This window comes from Nicotiana tabacum, chromosome 22 (genome assembly GCF_000715075.1).
Source record: "Nicotiana tabacum cultivar K326 chromosome 22, ASM71507v2, whole genome shotgun sequence".
NCBI classification, from domain to species: Eukaryota; Viridiplantae; Streptophyta; class Magnoliopsida; order Solanales; family Solanaceae; genus Nicotiana; species Nicotiana tabacum.
In genome coordinates this window covers 212,295,297-212,309,678 of record NC_134101.1, presented here as the reverse complement: position 1 = coordinate 212,309,678, position 14,382 = coordinate 212,295,297, and the positions used below count along the sequence as shown (strand labels likewise).

The following is a 14,382-nucleotide window of genomic DNA, read 5'->3' as shown; positions in this document are numbered from 1 at the left end:
ACCCGCCCTAGCCCGCAGCCCTCTTGGGGCTGGTCTGGGCTGGCCATTTTAAGTCCTGTTTAGATGGAGGGCCGCCCCGCCCTAGCCTACCAAATTTAAAAACCCGTGAGGCTTGGGCCGAGCTGGCCCATTTTGACAGCTCTAGGTATAGCTCATGCCCAACATGTGCTATATTTGCCTTTTTTCCAGTCAGTCTTATACGTAATAATTATCATGTCTTTTCAATCATATCCTTACAATTGTTATCACCTACTTAAACTGGACTTGTAATCATGAAGAAATAACATTTCATTATTTCAATACAAAGTATCTTTGTGTTTCTGCTTCATCGATATTTTTTTTGACGAAATACATAGATAGCCCATTTAAGCTATTCTCAAATATCAGGTAGACACATCAATTAAGTCCATTTTTCAGTTAGACACTTCAATCCTTTTATAATGTAGGTCAACTAAGCAACTGACCGTGTTAGCCCACCTCGTGTGTGATACACATTCAAAGACAATTTTAAAAATCAAATTAGTATTTGATAGGTGTCTAAACAATAAGAACTAAAACTAATAAAAACTAACAAATTAAATATTACCCCCCTCATCAATATCATCTTCTCTTTAAGCCACTACCTCCATATTCATTCCTTCACAATACAACCAAAAAGAAAAATACTAATCCACTTTCCATCCATCTTCAAGATTTTATCAGTTTCAAACCTCCTAAATTAAAACCGAAAATATCACCCTTTGATCCTTAGAAAAGGGCGACAATATCGAGGCCAGCGGCAATGCCCCTCAAGAAAAAGAGAAATCTAGTAGTTTCGTCTCTTAATGATCAAGAAAAATATCTTTTGGCATCCTAAAAGCAGCATAGATACACACAATAGTAAGGCCAGCCATCAAAGTGAAATAAGAACTAATCCAACACTGGTCAAAAACCATACAAGAACATGAAAAATAGAGACTTCCATTAATTGAATTAAACAAAGAAAAATTAGATCTATCAAGATAATTAAAAAAGAAAAAGGGGGGGGGGGGGGAGCGGTAGTGAAGAAAGGGAAGGCAAGAGTGGGAGAACTAAAAAAAATACATGGGGATGGAGTGGGGAAAGAATGGAAAGGGGATGGGAGAGAGATAATTCCTTTTCGTCTTTTTTTAAATGTGCGTCTCCAAGAGTGTATTTCACACGAGGTGTAATGACAAGGTCGGGATATTATTTGATCTACATTATTAAAGGCTTGAAGTGTGTAACTGAAAATGGGCTCAGTTGAGGTATCTCTCTGGTTATTGCAGACAACTTAAAGGGGACATTAATACATTTTGCTTGTTATCTTTCAACAATGACGCATGAGCGACGAATTAGGGTTATATTATATTGGGCCGGTGAGATTGTATTGGGGAATAACTCGATTGTTCTCCTGCAACTAGTATTAAGTTGCCATTTTCGATGGAGTATCACATACTGATGTCTTTTTGATGTAAAAAATTAGGTCTTAATTGGCATTTGGTAAAACTTAAAATAACTGGAAGATGTTTAATTTGAGGTTTAGGAATTTTCTTAAGTTTGACCGTAGGTTGACTTGGTGGTTATTGGGATCGGATTTTGGTTTTGGGACTTGGAATAGGTCCATTTTGCTATTTGAAACTTATTTGCAAATTTAGTGTAATTTGGAGTTGGTTTGATAGGAATCGGATGCTTGGTTGCAATTCTAGTGAATCTTGAGTTTCCTTTTGAATTTCATGTGTTTTGATATCTGATTCGTGGTTCCGGATGTTATTTTAGTATTTTGATTGTACGATCAAGTTCGTATGATATTTTTAAACTTATATGGGTGTTTGGTGTCACAACTCCAATCTCCCACTGTAGGATGTCGTGATGGCACCTAGTCTCTAAGACGAGGTAAGCCTAACATATATGAAGAAATAACGAAAATAATAATAGAATATCAAATTCAAATCAACCAGCTATCATAAAAGAACCCAACAATACAGCTGACTATAACTCCCAAAATCTGGTGAGACTGAATCATAAGCTCTACACGAGTATACTGAAACATCTATAATACATCACTATCAAAATAAAGAGTATGCAATAGAAAAAATGTGATGACATGAAAGGTCATCTTGTGTTTTAGAACTCAAATCTGCGCTTTTAAGCCTTAAAGCTCTCATTTTTACCCTCCTCGATTTGCGTGTGCAGTTCGGACATGTTTCCGGAAAGCTTTTATGTTAAAAGTTGATGAAAATAAGAAATTTTGCCTAAAAACTTCATTTGAGTTGACTTTGGTCAATATTTTGGTAAGCGGACCTAGATTTGTGATTTGACGGCCCTTGTGGGTCCGTATCATGATTTGGGACTTGGGCGTATGCCCGAAATCGAAATCAAAAGTCCTTAGCCTGAGATATCGGACTTTGTCGAAATTTGAAAGTTAAAGACTTAATGAAATAGAGATATTTGATCAAGGTTTGACCTTTTAGATATCGGGTCCATATTTTTGTTTCGGAACCCGGTATAGGTCCATTATGACTTGTCTGTGAAATTTTGTCTGAAACGGAGTTAATTTGACGTGAATCGTCCGGATGATAAATTAGAAGTTTCAAAGTTTTTTTTGAAAATTTCATTTGATTTGGTGCAAAATTCGTAGTTCTAGGTGTTATTTTGGCCATTTTATCGCGAGAGCAAATTTGTATGATATTTTTAGACTTGTGTACATATTTGGTTTGGAGTCCCGAGGGTCGGGTGAGCTTTGGATAGGCTACAGAGTGATTTGAACTTGAAAAAAATTTGCTGGTGTAATTGATCTTGTTGCAAGCCTTTGATCTCGTATTTGCGAGATCAGGCACCGCAATTGAGATCTCCGACAGATTCACATTTGCGAGATTCTCATCACAAATATAAAGAGGAGCTGGGCCACACAGTTTTCACAATTGCAAAACAAACTTCGCATTTGCGAAGTTGGTCTGGGGAGGGTAGCCTTCGTATTTGCGACGATTGTGTCACATTTGCGGTCATCCAGTGTTTGCATATGCGAACATTTCCTCGCATTTGCGAACTATGCAGAAATGAGAAGGGGTTCGCATTTGCGAAGCTTCCTTCGCATTTGTGAGCTTCGCATTTGCGAAGCCCAGGTTGCAAATGCGACATCTGTAGCTGATGAAAAGAGACTTAGACGGGATTTTTCTCCCATTCTTCAAATTTTCAAAACCTAAAACACAAGAGGCAATTTCTAAAGACATTTTCTTCCCCAAATCATAGGTAAGTGATTCTAAACTAGTTTCTTTCAATCTTTCACTTTATTTTACAAGATTTCAACCTAAAATCTAAGGTTTTCATGGTGGAATTGGGGATTTTGAGGTAGAAATTAGGGATTTGATAAATTGGGATTTAGACCTCAAATTGAGGTCAGATTCCAAAACTAATTATATATCCAGGCTCAGGGGGGGAGGGGGAGGTGTAAATGGGTAATCGAGTTTTGGCCCAAATTTCGAATTTGGACCAAGTGAGCACGGGTGTTGACTTTTATTGACTTTTTAAAAAATGACTTAAATTAGATCTTTTGCTATCGTGGGTAGCTCCTAAGGCTTAAGTTAAATCGTTTGGTTGGTAATTTGCTAGATTCTATTGGTCCGGAGTGATAGGTTACAAGTACTTTGGTCATAAGTAGTTTACTTTATGTTTTGATGATCTAACAAACTTACTATCCAAAATTAGATAAGGAACTTGTTACACATTTACAAGACCTTAAGATCACAAGGTTCCAGGTTGGGATCCAGCGTTGGATATGATTCAACTCTTCAGAGTGAAAGGAACAGCTGAGGAAATAGGTCCCTATCGGTTCCTAAGGAGACTGTACAAAGTCAACTCTCCAGTTGGAAAGTTGCTGCCTGCACACGCTACTGTACAGGAACAGTGCAGCAGTCAACTTTCTATGGAAGGATTTTTACCTACCTTGCTTACATCATTGTATGTGAGGTCATAAATTTATTATTAACATCAAGGGAGGTAAAACACATTTTCACTTGAACACTTAGAGATTTTACTCAAGCTCACTCACGTGACTATCCAGCAAGAAAGTTTCAAGTGCTTCAAGAACAAAGAACAAAGCAACTACGGACCAGTTCCCATATCAAGTCACTTTTTGCCCTTAGTTGAGTTGTAATTTTGTAATAGTTCTTCACTTGTATTTCCTACTTATCTTGTTTAGAAGCATTCTGTAGGAACCCCTTTGCAAACCTTAAACCTGTGTGTTCGAGTCTTGGCTAAAGTTAGTCATCTTGTAAAGTCTTTATAATAGAGTTATTACAAGGTGGCTTGTAATAGATGTGTTACAAGTTAGTGAGGGATTAAGAGGTAAATTCCTAGGTTGCATAGGTTGTAATCTAAAGGTGCTCAGTAGTGAAATTAAAATCTTACAAGGGTAAGTCATGGCTTTTAATCCCGTTAGCTGGGAATTTTCCACGTAAAATTCCTCTTGTCATTTATTTGCTGCTTTTGTGTGTGTGTACTATTGAACCTGATAGAGAACTTGGTTCTCTATAGAGTTTGGTGGACCCTTATATTCTATAAATTGGTATCAGAGCGGGTTCTTTCTATCAGGTTGACACCTAGAAAGGATCCTCATGGCTGCTCCTCCAAACTTCGAAGAAGGCTAGTCTACTTACAGACCTCCAGTGTTCAACGGTCAATATTATGGATAGTGGAAAACTAGGATGCACGACTTCATTATGACTGAAGATTTTGTGTTATGGGATATCATATGTGATGAACCCTTTGTCCCTACAAAGAACCTTGGTGACCCAGCTGTAGCCATTCCCAAGACGAGGAAGGAATTAAATGACGATGATAGAAAGGCCATAGAAAAGAATTTTCGTGCAAAGAAAATTCTTGTGTGTGGCATTGGTCCTGATGAATATAGCAGAATATCAGCATGTCAATCAGTAAAAGAGATCTGGGAGGCTCTTCAAACAGCTCACGAGGGAACAACAGAATTTGAGCTCTTTAGAATGAAAGATGATGAATCCATCCAAGATATGCATACTCGAATCACCTCCATCATCAATGAGATTCACTCTCTCGGTGAAAGTATTCCAAGAAACAAGCTTGTCAGAAAAATCCTTAGTGTACTACCTAGTTCTTGGGAAAGCAAAGTTAACGCCATTACAGAGGCTAAGGACTTGCAGACACTGACATGGATGAACTTGTTGGAAACTTGAAAACCTATGATGATGAAGAAGAAGGACAATGAAAGAAAAGAGCCCAAGAGGGAGAAGAACCTCGTCCTCAAGATGGACATCAATGATTCAAGTGGTGAAGACGGGGACATGGCCTACTTGACAAGAAGATTCCAGAAGATGGTTCACAGGAATGGAGGCATCCAAAAAGGGGAAGTTCTAGCAAGCCAAGAAATTATGACCTTTGTCATAAATGTGGAAAGCCAGGACACTTCATCAAGGATTACCCTCTCCTAAAGCAAGATCAGTACAATAACAACTTTGACAAAGCAGCCAAGAGGAACTAGGTTCCTGACAAATGCTTCAAGAGAAAGAATGATACTGATAATGTTGTAAAGCAAGCTCTTGATGCATGGGGAGACTCCTCCAGCAAATCTGAAGAAGAAAATGACCATGGTGGTAGTTCAATGATGGTAGCGGAAAATGAAACAACTAAGTATGATTCAATCTTTGCTTTGATGACTCAATCTGATAACAATGACGATGAGGTAAATTTTCTGGATGTTCACAGAAATCTAAAATCTTACTCTCCTAAAAATCTCATGTCATTAGCAAATGTACTAATTGATGCATACCATAATCTTATCAATGATAAATATGCATTAACTATGAAACTAGGGGAAGCTGAACAAACTAGAGATGACTTAGTAGTCGTTGTAGTTGATTTGAAAGAAAAAATAGAGAACCTGAAAAAAGAAAAGAATGCCTTAGAAGAGAAAATTGCTAGTATAGAACATGCAAGAGATGATCTAATAGTTGTTGTGGTGGACTTAAAGAAGCCATTGAGTGTATAAGTAAAGAAAAAGAAACCTTGACTAAGAGAGTCGCTATCATTGAGCAAGAGGGAGATGACCTAGTAGTGGTGGTAGTAAACTTGAAAAAGACAATTGAGGAATTAAAAATGGTAAATAGGCATGGAAACTCTAAAAAGGGAAAGGAAGCTGCAAGTGAGGCATACATTAAGCTTGAAAATGAGTTAAATTTGGTAAAGACTAGTCTGTGTGCTAAGCTTGAGAAAAACAAATAGCTTCAGGAAGAACTAGGGATGTAAAGAATGTTCTTGAAAAATCGCTTAAGTGGACCTGATCCTCTGATGCTATCACTACCATGTATATCAACAGCGGGGGAAACAAGCAGGGGACTGGGTTTCAAAGGGAAATAATTTCCTACAACCCTCATAGCAAGTACGTTACTGTAACCAACAATTGGCTATGTACCCACTATGGTAACAATGGGTACCTCAAGGAAAACTGCATGGCCAGGGTTCAGTCTCATCAGAAAAATAAAGTCTTTGCTGAGAGAGTAACTATTGCTAAAGGACCTGGTCTGTCAAATAGGAAACATATAATGTCTGCTTGGACTAAAAGAATACTCATTCATCCCTTCTCTCATAACAAGGGACCTAAACTTATTTGGGTTCCTAAATCTAACCCTTGATTTCCTCATGCAGGGAGCAGTGAAGAGGAGCAGCCAACAACGATACATGAACAGCGGCTGCTCAAAGCATATGACTGAAAGTACGATCAATTTTCCTCCACTAAAAGCCCTACAAGGAGAGAGTGTACCCTTTTGGAAATAGCTAAAAGGGGTACACTTTAGGAGTTGGAAGATATATGATAAGGGAAATAAAGTGGACTTCTTGTCTAGGATATGCACAATCTCAAATCTTGTGACTGGTGAGGTGATGTTGTAGCCAAAAGATACAAGAATACTTATGGTGTTGTGCTTGAGCCTTTGTAGAAGTGGTGATACAAGTTGGCTGAGAGCTATTGAAAACGATGCTGAACTATGGGGCGGAAGGCTGGGATATGCAATTTTTTAATCACTAAATCAACAGGCCATGTAGGACCTTGTTCGTGGTCTTACCAAGTTGAGTATCAAGGAACACAAAGTGTGCAATAGGAAAGTATGTCAGATCTCCATTCAAGCCCAAAAAGGGGCAATCAGCACCTCAAGGCCACTTGATATTCTTCATATGGATCTATGTGGAGCAGTGAGAGAGCCAAACAAAAAGAAAGAAGATATATCTGTTGACAGTGAATGACTACTCCAAGTCCACTTGGACTTTATTCCTCAGAACCAAGGATGAGATCTCTCAAGTAATTGTGGCTTTTGTCAAGAAGATCTAAGTATAGATAGAAACAAATATGGCTTGCATCAGATCAGATCATGGAACAGGTTTAGATAATGCCATAGTGGATGAATGCTGCATTCAAAGAAGAATTACTCAACTTCTTAGCTCCAAGAACACCGCAACAAATGGAGTTATGGAAAAGAAGAACATGACTCTTGAAGATTTGGCATGGTCAATATTATTTGATAGAGGGATTGCAAACATCTTGACCAAAGTTGTTGACTTATTTGAGGATATATGGGTGCAATTGTTATGTTCTCAACAATGAGAAGGATCAACTTTGAAAATTTGATGCTTAAAAGAGATGGAGGAATCCTCCTGATGTACTCGTCTCAAGAGGGAACAAAAATACTGATCAAGGTGGAGAACGTTCATTGATTCTAGTAAGGAACCTAGTCCCATGACTATAACACAGAAGCTGAAAATCGAGTTGTCAAAAAGGGTTTGACATAGAAGCATCACAAGTCATCAACACTCCCATTGACACAGCTACACGCTTAGACATGGATGAACCCGGTTCTTCTCTAAATCAAACCATGCATAGAGATATCACTGGATCACTCCTGCATCTCACTGCAAGTAGACCAGATATTGTGTTCAGAGTTGGGTTCTGTGCAAGGTTTCAGTCAAATCCAAAAGAGTCTCATCTGAAGGCTGTTGTAAGAATTTTGAGATATCTTAGAGGAACACAAGACCTGGTTCTCTACTATCCTTCAAGTATTGGATAGGAAAAGCACGTCTGAAATGGGACATTCTCTAGGTTCCTGTCTTGCTTCATGAGGCTCAAGGAAGCAAAATTCAATGGCACTCTCAACAGTTAAAGCAAAATATGTACCATCCACCTCCTATTATGCTCTAATGTTGTGGATCAAGCAGTAAATTGGAAGACCTTGATTCCAACTCAAGAGGGTCAAATACATTGATTGTTGAAGATCAAGTTGTTGACATCTTCACTAAAGCCCTGAGAAGAAAACATTCCAAGAAAAATCGCCTTGCACTGGGGATGATAAAACCCAACTGAGGACCTGGTTCCTCATGATTGGTTATAAAAGTCATACTCAGGTAAAAGTTAGCTAAAGTGTTTTCTGGCTAAGTCTAATTCACCTCTATACTGTTACAGGTAGAAACACATGATGACTATAGAAGCATATGCTGCAGTGCATGCTGAAAAAGGGGTTAAAGTCACTTGCCAGACCTATCATGGAATCTGGTTTTCTTGATACAGGTTAGTAGCTGCTTTGTTCTTTTATACACAATTTAAAATGGACAAAGACAATGCCACATCATCAGCGTGACAGTCACTTAAGTTGTGTCTTTTTATCCAAAGTGTCACACCTTTTTCGAATGATACAACTCCCCAAGCAAATGGTTGCCGCCATTTCAGAACTGGTCCCTCATCATAAATAAATCAACATTACAACCGTTCACTTCAAAATTCAAAACCTCATTTTTGCCTTCACTCTTCTCAATCCACAACCCTTCGAGTACAATCTCACCATGTCTGAAAATCAAGCAACCTCTAGTGTACCCGACAATACTGTAATTGAGTCCACACCAGTCAACATTCCAGCGGTAAACTCCTCCCCCGACACAATCACTAGTCCAAACCCTAAAGTAGAGTCTCCTCCATACTCCACTCCTTCTCCTACCCACTCCAATTCTATTCCTTATCTGAGCAAGTTTGAGAATGTTTGTCCTCCTCTAGTCTCACCGATCAAACATAGTAAACAGGATGAACATGGTAAACAAGGGAACCTTGTTCAGAAAACATCAACTCTCTCCATGGTTGGGCACTCAAGTTAAAATCCAGTGATTAGTCATGAAAAGACTGAGACAACCATGTCAAGCTGGGATTCTACAGGTATCACTCCTCTTTTTGTTGAAATTTCCATGAAACCACAAGAAAATAAGGGAATAGAAAATATTCTCTCCATTGCTTTAGAAGAGGTTGTTGTAGAGGAAGGTGGAGGAGGGTCTGAGTCTCAGGGGGGAAGAGCCTCAGTCCATAAAAGACTAGGGAGCACTTGTTCCATTTGAACAAAAAATTCAAGATGACACTACTGGGGTCCCAAGTGATGAACCTGATACCTCCGCGAAGGATTTAGGTCAGGGGTCATCTCCCCAAGTCATTGTTGATCTTGCTCCTTCTCCCCACTTCTATGCTAAGCCTCTGAATATGGTGGTTCTTGAGATGAATTCTGACAGCGAGGAAGACATAGATGATATGGCATATGCTAGTTTTATCATGGCTAGGAGTAAGCCAGTTGCAGCTCCAGATTCAATCCCTAAGCGACCCATTACTCGGTTGCAGCAAAAGAAGGCTCTAGAGTTTACTCTCAAGAAGAGTCAAAGGAGCAAAAAAAAAGAGAAGGATGGTAAAGGATGGAAAAGTTGTGCATGAAAAGGTCGTCCATGTGGTAAATGTTGATGAGGAAGCAGAAGAGAAACCTAGCTCCTTCACCCACAAGTCCTCGAAGCAGAACCACTCTCACTCTCAATCTATAAGGCAGACTTCTACAAATGCTGAAAGTATTTTCAAGAGTGCTAATGCTGCTTCCAGTGAAAAGTTGGTGAAAAGTTCTAGTGACAAGACAGTAAAATAGAGTGGTGACAAGTCTGATGATGAAGAAGTGGAAAAATCTGGGGAACATATGCAAAAAAAAGTCAGTGGAGAAGGGAAAGTGTGGTCGCAAGTCAGTAAAAAGAAAAATGAATGATGATGAGGAACCTGGTTCCATTAAGAAAGCAAAAGTTAGTGAGTCTTTGAATTCTGAGAAAAGGAAGTAGAGAAATAAGAAAGTATTGTGGGGCCGCACATTTGCCTCTAACATTCTAGAACTTGCTGGGATGAGACAATTGGTGGCAATTTGTGATTCTCAACAATGGACAAATTGTTTTACAAATGAGGTTCCCGAAGTGTATGAGGAAGAGGTACGGAGTTTCTCTACCGACCTCTTCATAATAGAAGGTGATCAAATTTATGTGTTGATAAATGGGGTGGACATAGTGATGGACTCTGCCTTATTGGGGTTAATTCTGGGTGTTCCTGCCGAAGGACTGTTGTCTGTTCAAGGTGCATGCACATCAAACTTCAGAAATGCCATTGTCAATGACAACGCATACAACATGGGGAACAGGTGCATAAGAAGGCGCTCCTTCCAATATATCAGTTGCTTTTTGAGATGGTTAACAAAGTGTTGCATAACGGAATTGACGGAACTCCATTCCGGAGTCATCTTCACACAGTTCAGACTACGGTCCAAATTCTAAGATTTAGGCCTCCGTTTAGGGACTAAGTGTCCAGAACACTCCAAAAACTAAAACGAAACCTACCGGTAAGTCGCTATAGCAGAAATAGATATGGGGGAAACAGTTAATAGGGGGTCAGGGCTATAAGTCTCAAAACAATTGGCCGAGTCGTTACACCAACTAAGTCAGTTTTTCCAATATTGGTACCAAACCAAACCGATTAAGTGAATTTTTATCGATTCGGTTTTTATTGATTTTTGTCAGTTTTTCGATTTTTTCAGATATTTATCGGGTTTTTTTTAATGTGAGACATACACTACCAAGCGCATATTTCGCTGACTATATTTTCAACGTAACTCTATCAGACCAATTGCTCTTTGAGAAATCAATCATTTACCAAGATATATTATTGGTAATTCAATCACATAGTCATGAATAATCTAAGTACTCAATTAAAAATTAATTATTTTTAACATGAAATAAATTCTTGTACTTAGTAAATGAATCAAAATAGAATGTAAAGGCAAAGAATTAGATTATTATAATAGCAAAGAACTAGACTAATAATACAAACGACTATTAGGTACCATAAAATTTTAGAAACTTTATATAAAAATATACATATATATAGGTGTAATAATAAATTTAAATAGCCACTTTTATAGTCGGTTTGGTTCGGTTTTTTTATTAAAATCAAAACCAAACCAAATTTGATCGGTTTTTTAAATTCAAAGCCAAAACCAAACCAAACCTTAAGTATCGGTTTTTTGGTCGGTTTGATTCGATTTTTCGGGTTTTTATGAATACCCCTACAAACCATACTAAAATTATTCAATTCCGACCTCAAATCGACCTTCAAATCCTAAAATATAGCTTAGGAAGTTTTCACAAAGTTTCTCAATGTTTTTCAACTCAAAACACCAATTAAATGGTAAAAAACAAGGCAGAATAGTTAAATACCCCCCCCCCCCAACTTGACCCTTTTTAATGAGCGTACACCTTAGCTATAAGTGTATTTAATTACACCCCTATGCTTAATTTTTCGGATGTTATTACCCCCTAGCCTGCCATATGGCACTGAAAGTTGTTTCAAATGACTAAGTGCGCGTGGGAGTGTATTCATTTTTGGCCACATCTATTTAATATTTCCCTTTCCCAATCCGTTCTCATCCACTAACAGTAATAAATTAATTTTTTCCTAAAAATTAAGACCCCAGCGGTAACAACCTCCATTCTCACCCCTATTTATTCTCTTCTTTCTAATTCTTCACCATTTTTTCTTCTCACTTTCTTCCTTTGTCATTCCAATTCCGTAAAAGCCATTTTGGGCTCTTATTTTTGCCCAAATAACAACCATTTTTTACTTGGAAGAAACAATATGAATGTTTTTTGTAGATATGGCAAGTCGGCTCCTTTAAAAGTTGTATGAAGTACTGCAAATCCTGGATGATGTCTTTATCCAGCAGCAAATTCTTGCCCATTTTTTAGTGGTATGAACCTGTTGATACCCAATATTTCCTTCATATATTTAAAATGCATATATACTTTCAAAATATTGCATGAGCATCAACCAGTATTTTTCTATAATTTTCTGTAATTTTAAAAGGATTTTAATTAATTTATTCTAGCATTTTATTATCCAAATAATTGCTAATTGCATCACAAATAATTTTATGATGATTTATTACTTGATTTTTTTATAATTTTTATTTATATTAAGCTTTAATCATTTTATGCATAATTATATTTGTATCTTTAAGCTATAATTGCAAGAACTTTGCAATAATAGCCCGTATATGCATAATTACATTATTTACACAAAAAATGACATTTTATATTTTTATAATATTAAGTAATTATTTTATGCATAAAAATTATTTTTATCATTTATTAACTATTTTTTACAAATTATTTTATCAATTAATTGAGTATTTAACAAATAGCCTCTTGTAATTTGGTTTAATTTCAGACTTGGCCCAAAATACCACCCTAGCCCAATTAAATAACCCTGATCCATAACCCATAGCCCAACTTACTATTGACCCGCTCAACCCCAGATCAAATCATGGTCGTTCATCTCAGAGATCAACGGTCCAGGATGTTATTTGCTTTTTAATTAACCCTTAACCCTACTCACTTCCCATAACTCGCTGCCCCTATTTCCCTTCCCTCCTCTCTTCTCTCTCAAACTCTTCCCTAACCCTAGCCTCCGTCACCTGACCCCTTCAATCCATGGGATTTCCCATCGATCTTAGGCCTCATTCGGCCTCCTACCTCTACTGGTTGTTCGATTTCTTTGTTGTTTGATGGAATCTCAAGGAGATTCGAACAAGAGTCGATCCAAACCTTTCATTTTCTCGATGAACCTACCTGTGTTCATCTCTAAATTTGTGAGTACTGTTATCTTCATGTGTATGGCTTAAACCTTTGGTTCCAAACCAGATTTTTGCTCACCTCTGTCATTTTTTAAAACCCTAGTCACTTTCTACTCAAGATGATTTTGAGTGTATCTAATATTTCTGTTTAAAAATCTTCTGTTTTTCTTGTTATTAACCGATTTTGGTTTTTCTCTAAAGCTAGGGTTTCATCTTTACATTTCTGCAAATTTTTCTAAAGAGTTTGAGTGTTTTAACTCTGACTCTCTTCGTTTGCTCGACTGGTTTTCATATCTATGTTCTAATCCCTAGGGTTTCTAATTATTTCACTCTTTATTCTGATATTTGCCTGTTACTCTTTAGCCCTGTTAATTAACAGAGATTAACTGATTTTATTTGCCTAATTAGGGTTCGAAATTATATTTTCTGTTGAAATTGGTATTTCTCTGCGATTTTACTTATTTTTCCTTATTTGTGACTCATAATTGGTACTACTTGCCTTAATTAGGTTACTAGCCTGATTTTTGGGATTTGATTATTTTAACCGGCCTATAAATGGTCTTTGATTTATTTGGTTACCTTATTAAACCTCAAACTTGGTTGTTAATTGATTCTCCCTAATTTAAGGTGTCTTTCCTGGATCGTGTTGTGTTAATTGATTGGGTCTAGCCCTAACTGGTTAATTTATTTGCATGCCTTATTTGTGAATTCTTAACTTTCTTTGCCTTTTTTGTTTTACTTTGCTGAATGTTATATAAACCTCCCCATTCTGATTTTTTAGAACACGAAAAACACACAGAAAGATATAGAAAGAAATACATACACACACATAAACTCTTACTCACATACTCACAATTGTAGTTTTTTCTGTTACTTCTATTTGCTATTTTGTCTAGCCGGCTGAAAGCCAAGGCTGGATTCTTGGATTCCACTTGCCTTCACCTTCCTGTTTGCTACCTCTTAACTGGTATGCCTCAATTTCTGTTATCATGCTCCTCTATATGCTATGTAGTTAGTTCATTATGAATTTCAACATGCTTCTGTTTGTTATATGTTCCTGTTTATTGCTCTCTTAACTAGTATACCTTAATTCCTGTTAACTTATCATGTTCTACATGTTAGTATGGTTAGTTTACCTTAGCATGTTTTTGTTTAGTCCATGACACTTGTTACTTGTTTTTGAAAATAGCATGTTTAAATCTTATTACCCCACCCTGTTCTATATGGATGTTTGGCTAGTCATTTTAATTTCAGCATGTTTTCCTCTGCTTAATACCTGCCTGCATGATTCCACTTAGTGATAATAATTAAATCGAGTTAACTCCATCAATGTGAACTTTGTTTTGATTACCTGGTCCCTATTCATAAGTTGTTTAGGGATTATGAATGTGTGTGGTCA

General features: G+C 37.3%; 1 protein-coding gene across 1 annotated transcript; it reads left to right on the top strand.

Annotated features, from left to right (window-relative positions):
• Positions 1-4,718: 4,718 nt before the first annotated feature.
• Positions 4,719-5,207, top strand: LOC142176251 (uncharacterized). Its single transcript, XM_075243379.1, has one exon. It carries the CDS (start codon positions 4,719-4,721, stop codon positions 5,205-5,207), a length of 489 nt encoding a protein of 162 aa, XP_075099480.1.
• The last annotated feature ends 9,175 nt before the right edge of the window (positions 5,208-14,382 follow it).